This window comes from Cucurbita maxima, unplaced genomic scaffold, assembly GCF_002738345.1.
Source record: "Cucurbita maxima cultivar Rimu unplaced genomic scaffold, Cmax_1.0 Cma_Scf00017, whole genome shotgun sequence".
NCBI lineage: Eukaryota > Viridiplantae > Streptophyta > Magnoliopsida > Cucurbitales > Cucurbitaceae > Cucurbita > Cucurbita maxima.
Window position 1 is genome coordinate 4500246 of NW_019272033.1, and position 16518 is coordinate 4516763.

The 16518-nt window shown below is 40.2% G+C and overlaps 5 protein-coding genes, 2 non-coding genes and 1 pseudogene across 7 annotated transcripts in view; 4 read left to right on the top strand and 4 right to left on the bottom strand.

Annotated features, from left to right (window-relative positions):
• LOC111491835 (T-complex protein 1 subunit epsilon-like) overlaps positions 1-1340 on the bottom strand; it is a 5764-nt gene extending 4424 nt beyond the window's left edge. The window contains exon 1 of the mRNA XM_023140890.1: positions 1045-1340. Coding sequence (XP_022996658.1) covers positions 1045-1243 — 199 coding nt within the window. The 5' untranslated portion in view covers positions 1244-1340. The remainder of the gene's footprint in view (positions 1-1044) is intronic.
• Positions 1341-1846: 506 nt separating this feature from the next.
• LOC111492442 (anther-specific protein BCP1-like) lies at positions 1847-2182 on the top strand. The gene has a single exon (XM_023141781.1). It carries the CDS (start codon positions 1847-1849, stop codon positions 2180-2182), a length of 336 nt encoding a protein of 111 aa, XP_022997549.1.
• A 1378-nt stretch (positions 2183-3560) lies between these two features.
• Positions 3561-6563, top strand: LOC111491894 (protein terminal ear1-like). Its single transcript, XM_023140982.1, has 5 exons — positions 3561-4443; positions 4668-5325; positions 5596-5718; positions 5820-5961; positions 6043-6563. Exons 1-5 carry the CDS (start codon positions 3732-3734, stop codon positions 6340-6342), a joined length of 1935 nt encoding a protein of 644 aa, XP_022996750.1. The 5' UTR covers positions 3561-3731; the 3' UTR covers positions 6343-6563.
• Positions 6564-7287: 724 nt separating this feature from the next.
• Positions 7288-9233, bottom strand: LOC111491900 (vignain-like). Its single transcript, XM_023140997.1, has 3 exons — positions 8234-9233; positions 7860-8092; positions 7288-7768 (listed from the first exon to the last, which is right to left on the bottom strand). The coding sequence occupies exons 1-3, from the start codon at positions 8676-8678 to the stop codon at positions 7325-7327; spliced, it is 1122 nt and encodes a 373-aa protein (XP_022996765.1). The 5' UTR covers positions 8679-9233; the 3' UTR covers positions 7288-7324.
• A 2042-nt stretch (positions 9234-11275) lies between these two features.
• LOC111491907 lies at positions 11276-12212 on the bottom strand. Its single transcript, XM_023141005.1, has 2 exons — positions 11944-12212; positions 11276-11627 (listed from the first exon to the last, which is right to left on the bottom strand). The coding sequence occupies exons 1-2, from the start codon at positions 12046-12048 to the stop codon at positions 11541-11543; spliced, it is 192 nt and encodes a 63-aa protein (XP_022996773.1). The 5' UTR covers positions 12049-12212; the 3' UTR covers positions 11276-11540.
• An 86-nt stretch (positions 12213-12298) lies between these two features.
• On the top strand, positions 12299-12370 carry TRNAT-UGU. Its single transcript has one exon. It is a non-coding gene; the product is annotated as a tRNA-Thr (tRNA).
• A 674-nt stretch (positions 12371-13044) lies between these two features.
• Positions 13045-13186, top strand: LOC111492543. Its single transcript, XR_002719898.1, has one exon. It is a non-coding gene; the product is annotated as a small nucleolar RNA snoR137 (small nucleolar RNA).
• An 814-nt stretch (positions 13187-14000) lies between these two features.
• LOC111491899 lies at positions 14001-16488 on the bottom strand (annotated as a pseudogene).
• Between the last annotated feature and the right edge of the window lie 30 nt (positions 16489-16518).

Sequence of the window (16518 nt, forward strand, 5' to 3'; positions counted from 1 at the left end):
AAAAAAAAAAAAAAAAAAAAAAAAAAAAAAAAAAAAAAAAAAAAAAAAAAAAAAAAACATCAGACAGATGTTTGGAGGTAACTTCAGGTATTCAAAATCTATTGGAGTTACAACCTAAGTCCCATTCTTCAAAGAACAAACTATCGATTTTATCATCAGTTAAACTTAAATATCAATTTTATCAGCTGTTAAACTTCAAAATCAAAAGGACCAGAGAGCAAGAGGAAGAATAGTTGCAAGAACTTAAGAAAGCAAATTATGGGATTGTTGATGAAGTACATTGCCATTGGAATTTCGAATCAGATTTGAGGCTATTATTATTCATGAATTAAAATTGTAAGAAAAATATAAGGGGAAACGGAAGTTTACGAAAAATACCACCTATTGATTCACCTAGGGCTCAAAGTAAATCCACAAGGGAAAATATGATGTCTAGAAAAAATTGCATAAAATGCAATTTATTCGGCTAAAACGCGACACGATATCCAGGCTCCAGCCCTAAAATGGTTTCCTTTAAATCTGAAATAAACCTTTTCAACTTTTCTTTTTTCTTTTAAAGAACAGTAGTGAGTGTTCTACGTATCAAACGGGGTGTGATGGAGGAACTCAAATTAAGAGCCGAAGAGCGAACACGAGGCAGTGATCAAAGCCACAGAATATAATGAATGACAACCTTCCACTAGCGATCGTTTCTGTTTACAGTCCTAACTCATTTCCTAGTCATCAAACTTACATTAATTATCGACAAAACCTCAATTAACTATATTATTATTAGCTCATCTGTAATCACTAAAATTATCTCAAGTTATAGACCCTGAACAGCGAGTACAGATACCTATAGAAGATTTTTTTTTTTTTTTAATGCGGAGTATAATAGTATGCCCCCCACCCCCTTTCAAGTACCACTCACTAACCCTTTACGATGCTACGTCCATATTTAAACAGCGGACAGCGCTTCTCATTCTCAGATCCCATGATAGAATGTAAGAATCAAGAAACATACGAGAGTTGAGATGAAAATGAGAGGAAATGAGCGAGACAAACTTATTGTAACGTCGCCATCAGGACTCTGGAGCATCTTGTCCATGCCCTTAGGACCGAGCGAGGTCCTGAGGATACGAGCAACAGCTTTACCAGAAGCAATATTAGCCTTCTGAGCATCGAGGCCCCTCAATCTGGTCTTCTGCTCCTGCTCCTTCAAGATTATAAATGGCCTCCCAAACTCATCGAAAGCGAGCGCCATGAGTTGGAGGAGATCAGCTTCACTCTCGGATTAAGCAAGTTCCAGATCGTTCCAGATCGGATTAAGAAGCTACTGGAAATGGAAGTGGTTGGGAGTGGGGGGGAAATAGCGGGAGGGTTTTAGAGCTTCCCTCCTTTCAGAAAGCCCTAATTGAATCCACCTGTCGCCTTTCGTGGGCTTCCCTTCCGTTTTGGGTTTTGGATTTTTGGGCCTCTCCTTCGCGACCCACTTCTGCTTACCATTTTGGAATTCGGCTAACCTCGTTTCATAAAATCATTAAATTAAATAATAAAAGAACAGAAATTAAGCGAAAATAGCAAAGATTTAAAATAATAATAATAAATAATGTGCGTTTGTGGGGCTTCCCTCAAAATACGCAGCCTTCTGTTTCGCGCCAAAGGCTAACCATCCCGAATTCCTAACCGAGATTATGGTGGATTCGTATATTATATAAACGCCTTCCCATCGTACTTTCAACTCAAGCCTTCACCATTCCTGCAGTTCTTCGCCTTCACCACTCCTGCAGTTCTTCGCTTCATTTCATAGAACTGCATTTTCATTCAATAGTCAATACCCTTCTTCATCAAAACGAAGCATTAAAAAATGGCACGCCAATTTGTTGTCCTTGCTCTCCTCCTCTTCGCCCTTGTCGGCTTTGCCTGCGCAGCGTCCCCCGCCGAATCCCCAAAGGGCTCTGCTAATAACACCGACGTTGGAGATCTCTTGGCTCCCGGCGCTGACAAAGAGATAGGAAACACTGATGGGGGTGACGCTACCGACGGCAGCGACGACGTGGTTGAAGGCCCAATCGGAGGACCTGGCGTTCCTGGAGGTGAATCTGTCCCCGCCGAAGCTCCCAAGAGCGGTGCCTCTGCCGTGGAATTGTCTGCCGTAGCTGCCCTGGTAGCGGTTGCCGGATATTTCTTCTCCCAAGTGTAGGAGAGTTTCCATGTGTGTTGTTGATGCTTTCATATAACCATTTGCCATTGTACCTGAAAATTGAAATTTTAATAAAAAAGGGAATAAGTGAGGCTCCTATTATTTCATTTCATTTTGAATGGGTTAAGAATAATAATAATATTAATAGTAAGTAAATAGGAAGGAGTTGAATTGGAAGTGAGGGTTACATTTAGTTAGGGTGGGCTTTGCAGCTACGAAGGTACCCTTCCCGCCCTCTAGCTGGAAGCTGTGTCTGGAGTGCTGCTGCTGGCGCAGGCTGCAGCAATGTAGTAGTTCAGAAATGGCTATTGAAAATGCAGCAGCCGTAGCCTAATGCACATAGGATTACGTGCCACCGTTTTCAGAAGGGGTGTGAAGGCCCTTCTGTTTTACGCACTCCCAGATTATATGTATTATATATTTATGTTGCAATGAGCAGGTAGGGCTACGTGCATGGATTTGCATGCATGGGTCATTTCATTTCAATTCTCATTTAATCATCAAAATTGAAAAATGGCATTGGCATTGGCATTGGCATTGGCATTGGCATGGCATGTTATATGAACTCATTTACGTGTTACTCATATTATATGTTCATGCGGTGATTTGAAGTGGGAAGCATAGTACCAATTAAATATTAAATGAGTGGTAGATAGTTCCTGAAAACAGGGTGGGGGTGGAGAACAAAAGCAACGTAGATTTTTAGAGAGAGTACGCGGGTCCATCGCTTAATAATTCTCGTTCTTAGCGTTAATGGGGAACACAAATGCAGACACACCATGCTAAATTGCTACCCACTCTGTTTATAATATTTTTTTTCTCAGCTTTCTCTAAAAATGCTCCTATTTTCAGATTTTTATTCGGTTATATATTTTGAAATTTCAAAAGTTTTAATTAAAAAATTAAAATAATATAAATTAACAACGTGTTTGTGCGTTGATAGCTGAAGAGGGTAGGGAGCCAAAACGAGGAGTCGGGCAAATTAAATAAATGTACGAACCAACAGGAGAAACAAAAAGGAAATAAATAAAGCAATTACAAGGTGAGGAGGTGCCCGTGAGAACAAAAAATAATAAATATTATATATAAACGGAAAAAAACAACAAAAAGGAAACATCATTATTATTATTATTATTATTATTATTATTATTATTATCATTATTATTTCGCTTCGGCTTCGGCAAACGCGCGACGTTGATACGTGGCGCTCCTACCTTTTTGTCCCTCTCATTGCCCTTCCTAAACATTCGTATGGTCGTTTTCTTCTCGATACCTCTCAAGGGTACTTCCGTATTTTCCTCTTAGGTCACTTTCATTCCATATCCCTCTCTTTTTAGCAACCTATTCCTGCTCCTTAATGGATGTGGCGAAACAGGAAACAGCCGAACCATACCAAACCAAACCAAACCAAACCCTTCTTCATCTCCTTTTGTCTACCGGAATTTATTAGGGTTTCTTACGACAGAGACACGACCGGTTTCCGTCGGAAAACGGCTTACCTGACCTCGGCTTTTGTCCGCCGGCGTTCGCTACGAGTTTCAAGTCGGCCATGGGAGAAACTGGTGTCATCCGGCTTCAGAGAAGTTTGGACCCGGCCGCTCGAGAGTTCCGACCCGGAAACTTCAGTAATCTGCCTCCCGTTGTTGGGCCGCCCGTCTGCCATGTTTACTATTCCTTCGGTGCTCCGTTTCCACCGTCGATGACCGAACTGCAAGTGGAACCGTTTAGCAATTCTGTGATAACGTATTCCCCTAATTTTCCGGTTAATTTTGATCCGGTGTTTGTTACTCCAGTGGAGGAAATTGCGGTGCCGCAGGTTCAGCCGTTGTCGTCGTGTCCGACTCGGTCGCTGTTACTGAGTGCGGTGCCTAGTGACGTGAGCGAGCCAGTGGTGCGAAGGGATTTGGAATGGTTTGGGGATGTGAGAGGGGTTCAGATGGAGAGAATCAGGGATGGAATCCTGACCGTTCATTTTTACGATCTGAGGCATGCAGAAAAGGCCTTTCGAGAGATGCGGAACCAACATTCGATGCGTCAAAAACAACTTCGCAACCAACATTCTTGGTTTTCGCAGAACAGTTTCGACACGCCACCGCGGTTGGCTCGTGCCCTAATCGGCGGCTGTGCTGTGTGGGCCGAATTCGTTATTCCGACTAATAACGCCGCCGTATTGGACTGGAACAATCAAGGCACCGTCGTTATTTTCAATTTGGAGTTGGATGTCTCCGCTTCTACTCTCAGGGAAATCTTCGAGCGTTTTGGTAATTTTTCTTCCTTCCCATTCGTTTGGGTGGGGATTATTTTGGGGGTTTCGTTATTATATCTGATGCCAACTCCTTCCCCTACTTTATGGTCTATGTCAGATGCATGATGATGATTGTACAGTAATTGTTTTGTTGTTCTTTTTTCCGTTGGGGGTGGGGTGTTTTTGTTTTGTTTCCCTTTCCTATTTCGCTTCAGTGATTACCTTTTTCTTTGGAGTAAGGCCCCGTGAAGGAATTTAGGGAGACGCCATTGAAGAAGCACCAACGGTTCGTTGAGTATTTTGATGTTAGAGATGCCGCTAAGGCCGTTAAAGAGATGAACGGTAAGGAAATACACGGCAAACCGGTCGTCGTTGAGTTCAGCCGTCCTGGGGGCAATGGCCGGAAATTCTTCAATCCCATGGTCGCCTCCAGAACACTAGACACTGGATACCACCAGCAGTCAACCTCGTCTCGGCCTTCGAAGCTGTCTGGTCGTTTCAAAGACCCACATCGTCCATTCTACCCGCAAGCGCAAATTTTCTCCAAGAAGGTGCAATATGTGAGCGGCCGGAGATTAAACAATGCAGATGAACTGATGGACAAGTTGCAGCCATTGAATTGCAGTGGAAATACAGGAAATGGAATTGAAATAGGGGCCTCAGTGGACACTTCGAAGGGGATAAATGCAAAGAAGATCATCAATAAGCAATCTCCAACCAGCTCAAAACAAGGAGCATTTTCTCAACCTAGGATTAATTTTAGGTTGAGGAAGAACAACTTCTTGAAGAAATCTGACCCGTGTTTCTTAATAAGCGAAAACGCAATGGATGCAGAAACACCCGATTGCAGAGACTCCAGAACTACGGTTATGATCAAGAACATACCCAACAAGTATAAGTGAGTTTTCTGTATCATTCTCTATGTACATTTCTATTTTATAGAAACAAGCTCATGAATGTCCTTGGTTCGTGTTTAAAAACGTTTTCAAACGCAGTCAGTCAACCTCTAGGGAGGCATAAAAAATGTTTCCATTTTGAAGCAAACGACAGAAGTATTTCTGAACTGGCCTGAAAGTAGGATCTGTTTTAAAGGAAATTATTATTATTATTATTATTATTATTCTTATAAGGCATGGACTAATGGGGGAAACAAACATATAATGGGCAGTCTGAAGTTATTACTGAAGACTCTGGACAAGCACTGCGTGAAGTGCAACGAGGAGATGGGCAACGATGGAAAGGGCCTTCCTTTGTCTTCCTACGATTTCGTATATCTTCCTATTGACTTCATGTGAGTGATTATGTTCCTTCTTCATCTGTCATTTTTGTTGATCTTACTGGACCACATGTTCATTGCCTTGTAATGTTTTGATTTTCCTTTCCAAACTGCAGCAATAAATGCAATGTGGGATATGGGTTTGTGAATATGACCTCCCCACAAGGAGCATGGAGACTGTACAAAGCTTTCCATCTCCAAGCCTGGCAAATCTTCAACTCCAGAAAGATCTGCCAGGTTACCTACGCTAGACTTCAGGTGCGTGGTGGGTAATAGTCATATGGCTGGGCTAATTAATTTCCAAAAGTTGCTTATTTTGGCTTGTTTGTTTTTGTGTAGGGTTTAGAAGCACTGAAGGAGCACTTCAGGAACTCAAAATTTCCATGCGAAATGGAGCAGTATGAGTTGCCGGTGGTGTTTTCGCCTCCTCGGGATGGCATTCAATTGACAGACCCGCTTCCCGTTGCCGGAAACATGCATGATGGTGATGGAGAACACCCGTGTGATGCCACCGAGACCACCACAGATGAGTCATCGGAGGCAGTGGTGTGTGAGGAAGGTGATGATGGTAAAGAGGAGGAAGGTGATGATGGTAAAGAGGAGGAAGGAGACAACAGCAGGAGATCAGAAGATTGGTAATGGGTGTGTGGCAGTGGGGGGAGAACGTGTGTATGTGGTGTTGTGAACCCACCCACCCACCACACAACCGCACCGAACTGTACAAAAAAAATCACAAAACACAAATCAAAATGACGGTAGCATTGGAGCTCGGGAGCCGTCTTACAAGGCAAGGCTCGCCTCCACCCACCTTCTTGACTGACTATCCATCACTTCTCTCTCTCTCTCTCTCTCTCTCTCTCTCTCCCTCATGGAAGGGGGTTTCTTTGATATTTTATGCTCTCAACCAAGGAGATGAAAATGGCGTTTCTCTCTCTCTTGCATAGGGATTTGAGATGGGGTTGGGGTGAGGGTTTGTTGATATTTGGATGGTGGTCTTGGAGGTCGTGTAGGTGGAACATCTGTCTCTTTTTTTTTTTTTCTTTTTTTCCATTGCAGAATTTTTAAAACATGTTTTTCAAGTATATTTATCGTATGTTTAATTAAATTAGTTTTTTGTTTAAATATGGTTGGCGTTTACTTTTATATTAATGGAAACGTGCGAGTGTGCTGATTTAGGGGCTTGTATGCTCAAGACTAGTAGGGCGTTTAATTTTTATTTTCTTTTATTAAAGGAGGTTAATAAGAGGGAAGGGAGGTCAGAGCTGACCAACTTCATTACTACATACATCAAATCGGCAAGGTCAAATCTGTCTCTCTCTCTCTCTCTCTCTCATTTTAATTTTAATTTTAATTTTAATTTTAATTTTAATTTTAATTTTAATCTTAATCTTAATCTTAATCTTAATTAATTGATGTTTGTGTGGAAATTTGAGTAGGAGTTTAACACATTGCCTTGTGTAGTTAAAACTGAAGTATGGAAATGAATGGAACAAGGAGTGTTTTAAGAAGACCACACTAATTTCTTATTTTTCATTAAGACTAATTCCTCAAACATATATTTAATTAATTCTGATAGAAGGAGACTGAGAAGTAATCTGGTTGTGGGTGGGGGTTTGGAGCGCTAGTATTTGATGGGATAAGAGGCTTCCATCACTATTCCACACAGCCCTTCCGCCTTCTCCACTCCTCGCTTCATCCTTACGTAACCTTCCTCTCCCCATCCAACTCCCCACGAGTTCCTCACCATCCAGTAATCTGTTCCCTCTTCTGTTGTTCCGTAACCAATCGCCACCACTCCGTGATTCAGCTCCGTTCCACAGTATCCATCGAACACTCCCTGCACTTTTCCCACACTTTTAAGATTAACATTGCCTGAAGATATTATTATAGTCAACCAATCGATTTCTCGAATGAACCCCAAACTTGCCTGCGAGTAGAATTGGAAATCTCTTCCCACGGCGTCGATGGCGACTGAGACTGGTTGGTTTGCCACGGCTTGCATCAGGGCATTCTCGTTTTCAGGTACGCTTTCATATCCATCGATTGTTACTGTCGGTGAAGATATCTGCTAAACCAAATAAATAGATGCTTAGTTTGATCATTTCTGAAAGGATCAGCGATATTTTAGTGTTGTTGAATTGAATTATAAAACTGACTCTGGATGAGCGACACAATCCTCTTGCGCCGTGGTACGGATAGTTGTTCTCAGTGGCGATTCCACCATTTCTCTTTATGAAATCGAATGCGATCTCCATGAATCCTCCGTTACAGCCTTTGTTCCTGAAATTGCAGTCGAGCAGCTCCTGCTCTGATAGAGATAATAGCTGGTTGGTTTTGATTTGGTTGATTCCTTCAACTGCAGCCACAGTTGAAAACGCCCAACAGCTACCTGCAATATATTTCATAATCCATTGGTTATTTATGATTTCCATTGACATCGAATGCTTTACATTTTCATCATCTAATTGCGACAACTCTCAAAACACTTAAACGTTGTGTTGAGTTGTCTAGCCAGAATTAGAAATTATACCACATTTGCCTTGCTCTTTGATGTCATTGACAGCTCCTCTTTCCCTCCAGTCGATGTATGATGGAAGATCTGTAGCCTGCTCATACATAAATCCACCTGATCTTTTGCCATGTAACTTCCTGTAGTGGCTAATATTGGAGCGAGCATAGAAGCTCACAAACTCAGAGTTGGACATATCCGCGAACTTGTTCAGCTTCAGCTTGTATGGTTTGTTCATTTGGTTCACAGTGAACACATGGTTCACGTTCTCTTTAAACACATTGAAACGTTTATGCTTCTCCTTTAGGCCCCTTGAGATAGTGTGGTGGTTACCCCACCTCTCATACAGCCGCCATAGACTTTCCTCTGTCGCCAACTCCTTCTCATCGAATTCAAAGCTTTCACCCAATCCTGAAACTAGAACAATCAAAAGAAAAGGAACCAAAATAAATTTGCTAATGGCCATATTGATTTGGAGAGCTAGTTCAATAGGGGGATATGAGTAATATGGATGAGAAAGCTGTTGCTTGAGTTGGTTTGGCAATGCATGTCTTAGCAGCTTATATAGACATGGCGTTGGTGCAAGAAATTGAACTGGATCAATTTGAACCCAACCCAACTAAACCAACTTGATCACTTTTTCCGTTGGTGATGATATGGTGATAAGGTTTTCAGCAATACAATTTGTTCGCGTTTGCTCCATATGTACCTCTTATCCATTAGGTGCCGAGTGTTTTTTCTATGATTATGTTGATCCACCATATTTCACCCAACATGAATTGTTGTGCTAGGTAATTAGTGTAGTTTAGCTAATATTAGTTTGGTCGTTATTTTTAAATCAATTAGTGCTTAATTAGTAGCTTGGAGTTGTTTATTTATGAACGCTGTTGTGGGGAGTATTCTCTAAACTTTATGGATAAATCATTTTCTTTGTTTGGCGTCAACATTACAGATAATGTAGATTTTGAAATACTATCAACATTATGTCATATTCATAATTTGTTTGAATGTTTCAATATACATGCATGGTGTGACAGCTTTGGGTTGATTGAGAGTGAAGCATCTATGATTGTTCAAACTTTTAGCCAGAAAATGTGGAAGGGGTGACTCTAATGGTTATGCATCATCGGAATGGGAACTCTTCATCGGGAATTGGAAACGATCGTTTTTAATATTATATTTTAGTCCTACGTTCGGTTGTCAAAAAAAAAAAATCAATAAATCTTTCGAAATGGGTTAAATAATAATTTGAACTTTTGTAAAAGAAAAAAACATTGAATATTGAGACTATTTTTAAAATTAATAAAAAGTGTAGAAACTGAGTTTGATATTTTATCCTAATGTATATATGTATATATGTATATATGTATATATATTATCGGTGGTGGCACATATGAAATAGTGGAAGGTGTTTGGTTTGTTGATGCTTCTTGTTCTGTTCAATGTTTTATGCGTAGGAGACATGAAGAGATATTCCCATCCCCCAAATGTTATGAAGCAGTGTGGAATTGGGAATGAATCCTCCTCCAATTGCGACCGTCTTTTAATGCAAAACAGAAATCTTTTCACAAAACGGCGAAATAGATTAATTGAATCACAACCTTTTCCACTACCCCACATTTTTCGAAAATTCCGTTACTGTGCGTCATTCTATCTTGTATGCTAGGCTGGAGTCTATTATGTATATAGTTTTATATACAAAAATTTGGATGTCAAACATTTCAATCCCTTACATAGGAGAGGAAGAATTTGAGTTCCAACCTTCTAATACACGAATAATACCAAGTGTTACCCGTACCTGTGATACAAGTCCCTTGGTTAATATGTATTTTTGATCTAGAGGTTAAATGTTTAAATCTCTCCTCATATACGTCAAACTAAAAGCATAATTAAACCATTAACCAACCAAGAATATATAATCCATAGATTACCAAGTCCTCATGCTCACAAGAGATCCATATGTTCAAGTAGAACTTCAGATGAACTTAATCAATATAATGTTAGTAATTACCATGTTGAGGAAGAAGAAAGAGAAGTTACGAAGATGTAATGGAGACTGTTTTATTTTGAATATTCATGGTATTAGATAGAACACACCCTCCCTACTAGGCAGCAGACATGGACATTGAAGGCTCAAAACTTTGGGAGAATATATGGTCAAATAGTTCCTCCCAATGGCCTTCATATACTTGCACCAGTGAATAATGAAACCATGTCAGCAAGTCATGAAATGGTTATAAAGGAGCGCAGAACTAACACCTTGCAGGTTGCAAAATGTTTGGTTTCTATGGTTTGCTTCTAAATCCATCACACGAGAGACAACTATTAAGGTTTTTGCATATGGATATACGAAAGCCCACCATACAACATACAAATAGGATTATAACAGCAACCCTCCAGGGCAAGCAGGAACTCATATGCAATAAACTTCTAGGAAATTAACAAACTGCATAATTCTTCTCCTATCTCAACTCATCAACAGAACCGAGCAAATGCGTTACAGATAGGGGTTGTGGAGATGTCTTAAGGAAGTACTGTTGCATCAAATCCCTAATGTCCACAGCAGTATGGGGCAGCTTGAACTCAACCTAGAAATAATGAATCTTATAGAGTTCAAAATGATTCTATTTTTCAATAAAAATGGCCAAATAATTCCAACTTTGGAAGAACGATGTCTTTCTGAACACATTCTACATGAAATGATGAACAGATATCAAGAAACAAGGAACTCTCATCTAACATGGATAAACAAAACAGGGACTGATCAAGACACAAGCAAGCATGTCAACACTACAACCGGATTAAAAAAAACATGCAGTAAAATGAGTATTCGTTTATCTCAACAAGAATCTAAAAGGAGCTAAAAGATTATATAGAGAAACTTTTCCAGGTGAATCAAGATGCAGATGCAATTTTTCTCCATACAAGGAACGTTTGCTCAAGAAAAGCAACCTTTAGGTAGCTGCATTGGTATCTGTTCTTCAACTAAAACAGGTATTGGATAACTCTTGAACCCAAAGCAAACAGATTCTCATCGCAAAGACAAGGTAAGAACACAACAGGGAGTCAAGTTCAGGAATTTCAATTATTCAAAAAGCAAAGCTCCATATTGAAATGAGCATTGCTCACGATTTGATAAGCAGGGAAGGTGTAGAAATGAGTAATCGACCATTTATAGGCCACCCCATTATCATTGTTGTAGAACGGACAACCGACACTTATAAAATGTGGAGAGTCTAAGCTGATCGATCAATACCGATAACAGCAACAGAAAGTACAGAAAAACAAAAAAGAGGACGGAAGGCCACCGGTCAAGAAGCGTTAAAAATCAAGCAAGAGAGTCGTTCTGTTTCGCTTGTTGCAGTAGCTCTTCTCTAACTCTTCTGATCTCTGCTTCCCTTTCCAATCTCTCTTTCTGAAACAGCAAAGTGGAACACAGAGATACCTTATAAATGGTTATGATTTACATTCCAAAAGAATTGTAAATAGATTCAAAACAGTTTATCCAATGTTCTGCAAGCCAAAAGAAAACAACAACAAAACATCAACCACAAATTTCTAATTAACAAAAGTTATATGAAATATCCCATTCAAAGCTAAGCTGCCGAAGACTTGCCCCCTAGGGTTTTTTGTTTTCCTACTCTTCTATGGAGAAATGGAGATCAATTGAAAAAATAACTATAAGTACCAGAAAATTGGAGAAATCTGAAGGGGGAAAATCGAAAGAGAACCTTTTCGTCTTGACGGAGAGCGATCCAAACATGGAGTTTATCCATCGACTGCCAGAATACAAAGGCCCCTAATGACATTGCAAAGAACGTCGCTACTTTCACCATCTTCTTCCCTTAGCTTGAAGAGCTCGTCGCCTCAACGGATTATAATTCGGCAGAATGATCGACAAAACGCGACGCAGGAATGCAGGAGAACAAGGCCAGGAGTTGTAGACGGTGTTGCGATGCGAAGACGACTAAATCTCTATGAGAAGTAATCTGGGGTGAAATTACATGCATCTCCTCATTTGATCAATTTTCGGCGCGCGATTGATTATTAAACCTTATTTAATCATAAATAGGAAATCGACAACTTGCCCCTATAGCTCAGTGGTAGAGCGTCAGTCTTGTAAACTGAAGGTCTGTAGTTCGATCCTGCATGGGGGCAAATTTCTTTGACATTATTTTAAAAACATTTTTTTTTAAAGAATTAAAATTAATGGCTTTAACTTGAAAGACTAAATGATTAAAATGTGAAATACATACAAAAAGGAAAGTAAGCATGAATAAGATATATACTTTTTTTAATACAATATTATTGAATTGGGCCAGATCTGAAATTCTAGTCAAGAGAAACCAGAAGCCCAAGCACACCAACGGAATTCCATTTTTTCCGCTTGTCATAGCTCCGCGATTGCCTATAAATAAAGCACCTAAACCCTAAAGTTGTATCTCTTGACTGCCGCATTTGCGACCATTGTTGGAACTTTGTTCACGGAGTTTTGTGATTACGGAACTATTGGGGGCTTCAATCTCTTCTTCTCTGCTCGTTTCTATTGGCTTATTGATTTTTGCTTTTGCTTGCAATGTTTTTTTTAAACTTTTTGGTGTTGTATCGCCTTTGATAGGCGTTGCGTTCATCGGTGGATTTTATATCCAGATGGACGTGTCAACGAAGGCGTACATTAACTGCAACTCTTCAAGCCTAATCGACTTCGTTTGAATCGGAGTCAAGAGTCAAGATACGAGTGTTTTGTGACTTGTAGTTTTGCTGGTTTGACGTTGAGACATTTGTTTTTCGAATCTAGGGTTTATTGGCTTGTTGAATTAATTTCTTTCATTGTTGCTTCTTACTGGTGAACTCTTTCAGATTCAAATGATGGATGTTCATGTTTCCGAAGCATAAATTGATTTAAATTTGCCAGTATTAAACAGCGTTGTGTAAATTCCTATTGCACTCTGCTACCTGTCTCCTGGTACAATTACTTTTACAAGAAAATCCTTGCCTTCCTATTGGTCTAATGTTATTTCAATAAGCTTCTTGGATTCGTATTATAACTTTCAATTCTCAAACACTTTTTTGTCTCGAAATTTTTGACGAAACTTGCATTAATTTTATCTGTAGTCATTTTCAATTTTTATTTTAAATTATAGGACCTGATTGGTGGAAATGATTTTGATTCGTTAAGTTCTAAATTGTAGGTTTACAGATGTCTTAATGGAATCAACTTGAGATCTAATCGTACATGGTGGTAAATGCCAATATATAGTTTAAATGTAATGGATAGAAACCTTGGTTGTCTCTCTGAAACTGAGAACTTCCGCCGGTCAGTGGTTTTCTGAAAGATACATTTCAATAACCGTTCTTCAGAAAATTAATGGTGGAACTCCCCAGTATCTTCAGAAATAATGTCCTTTAGATCCCTAATCGGATCAGGATTTACCCAAAAATTTTAGGCTAGATTTGCGGCATTGCACCAGTCTGGAATCCCCCTGATTTGAGTCTGACAGAACAAAGTGTAGCAATTGCCAGCTATGGCGACCCACCGGACATTCTTAACGGTACAAAATTTGTACTTTGATAAAGCTGTTGTCACTGCCTGTGTTTAATTTCAACATTCAAATGTATGCCTCTCAAAGACGGAAGGGATATACTGCATAGAAAGGGGTTGTTAAAGACTAATTATCTCTGACAAAATCAAGAAAAAGCCTATGAATAGAATCGATTAGGTATATAGGTTACGCTCTTCTGTAGAAAGTCGGTAGCGTTTGGGTTGAGTAATTTATACGAAGAACACGTAGATAAAGTATTATTTAAATTTGATTTGAATGATACGTAGTAACGGAATTGGAAAAGAATCTTCAGTTCCATGCATCCCTGGAATTAAATTTCTTGAATTACACAAACAGGCCACACTGCAAACATCGAACTCCCACGCTTTCTTCTAAAGGATGGACTCGAAATTCTTCTTCCAACTCTTCCAGTGCTCTAAATTAGGAAACTTCCGTTCTAGGATTAACTCAATCGTTGCAGCAGCGAAACATAATGAACTTTTCACGAATTTCCATACCTGTCGTATGTACTCCACGGCGGCAGATTCGATCATTGAAGGATGCGCCACCGAGTACCATGGCATCATCACCAATAACCGCTCGAATTTCTTCTGTTTCTCATCTGTCCATGGGGACTCCACAATTGGCATCCAGATCACCTCGTAATCGCTCTCTGCTCTACTTTTGTTGTGTATACAGTCCCTGTAGATTTGTTCCAGCATTGAAAGCTACACTGTGGTCAGGTCCAGGTCAGAGATGAGGAGCAACACATTTTTCTTTTGCAGCACTTCGAGGTTAGCCTGTGATGTTGTGGTTAAAGTTCGAAACCCAAATAGAATATGTGGAGTCCTTTTGATATTCTCGTTATAATGTGTCGGGTTTGTTAGGAAAGGGAAAAGTGAGGACCCACCTTTTCCTCGCTTTGACCATCGATGAGGGGCGGCTTATCATCCTTGGACAAAATCAAAGCCTTCAGAATCTTGTAGTTGTCAATGTGGGGTATCTCGAAAAGTCGGACCAGGTTCGCATACGCTTCTTGATGCATCTTCTCATCTGTGTATCAATCAATCACAAACACAAACAAAAACAGGGAAAGAATTGAAGTTTAGAGAGCTGCAGAAGCCTCACTTATGTAATGATGACAAGCACGAAGCAGCTGTTCAAGATGCTTCCGTATGCTGTCGATCTTATGGGTCAAACTAGACAGCTCCCATGACTCAGATGCTGATGCTAAATACCTGATGAAATGTTGGAGGGAAGAAACTAAGAATGGTTGGTTAGCTAAGTTCGATTACCAAAAGTAGGAGACGGTGGGGCATACTCATGGCCGACTCCAACGAGGCCTGCATTCTGTGCAGCACATGCAACAATGCTTCTGATGGTCCAGTAAGTAGCTGTGGGAATAAGAGTGGTTGCGCTCTTCATTTCAGGCGTGTCTGGAGTAATGTAATGGGGAGGAAGCATGGTGAAATCAATAATGCACTTGGCCACAGCCATGAGTGTGTTGATGAGTTTGTCAGCTTCTTCAAATTTTTGCTTCACAATGTCGATCCTCTCGAACATCTCTTTGAGGAGCGAGATGTCTTTGGCCAGGAAGTCAGTTGCGGATTGCTGAGCCAATAACCAAAACTCTCCATAGTTTATGGCAAATGCAGCCAAGGCTAGCACCACCTTAGCATCCCATGGCCAGTTTGATAATAAATTGAGCACTTCCATTGTCACGGTATGGGTATCCCCAGCTCTTGAACACCTGTACCGTATCTGTGATCATTCAAAACAAGCAAACAAAATGAATCTCTGAAAGGACGTGAACTTCTTCTTGTGTGCCTAAAAGGAAGAAGAAACTGTACACAACCTCATTGGAAACTCTATTGATAGTGAACGATACAAAATTCAGCAAGTCCAGCAAGTCTGTTGGGCCTGGAGAGCGGTCTTCGATTGCCTCCAGTTGAGCTCGTGTTGTTCTCTGGAGACAAATTTAATCAGTGAGCACAGAACTTTCTTCTAGACCAAACAGATGGTTTGGTTCAATTTGAATCATGAATATGCAAGAAAACAATTGTTATGTATGTGCCTGGTGAGTACTGCGTTTAGCTCGAAGGAAAATTTTTTCAACGAGGCCGAGCAAAGGGTTGACAGGCAACTCGAGGGGTTTCTCAGAATGAGTGGCCAAAACTTGCTTGGTCAAGGCATTTTCATCGCGTGTTGTGAAAATAGAAGACGGTCTTGTTTAACGAGACTTGACTTACGCGGTGCTGCAGCAGCCATGGCTTGCATTGTTGAATGGCGAAGATAGAGTGTAGTATGTATGAATTGAGTAGGATTGTGGTGAGTGTGGGTTAGAGTTGAAACCAGGTTAAATAGAGGGATAAAAAGGGATTAAAGGTGAAAAGGTGTGATGAATTTCTAGCTTGCTTCCAGTGGGGGTTTAAATTAGTATAAAGGTAAAAAGATAGGATTAAGACAAGGCATGAGTGAAGTGTTGTGATCCATGTTGTGATCCATGTTGTGATATAAAAGCATGTGCCAAGTGGGGAGCTGCATTCAAGTTTGCCTGGTATCAGAATCTCAACGTCATGCCATGAGAGCATTGGAAGATTAGAAGAAAGAAGCCAAAGGAAAGAAGAAAAGAAAAGAATGGGTGGAGATCTTTCCTTTTAATCATAACTGAAACAAAGCAATCGTGCAGCACATGGATGCAGTTAAGAGGATATTAGGACAGTTTATCAACATTCTTTGCTTAGTATATTTATTGTTTCTAAC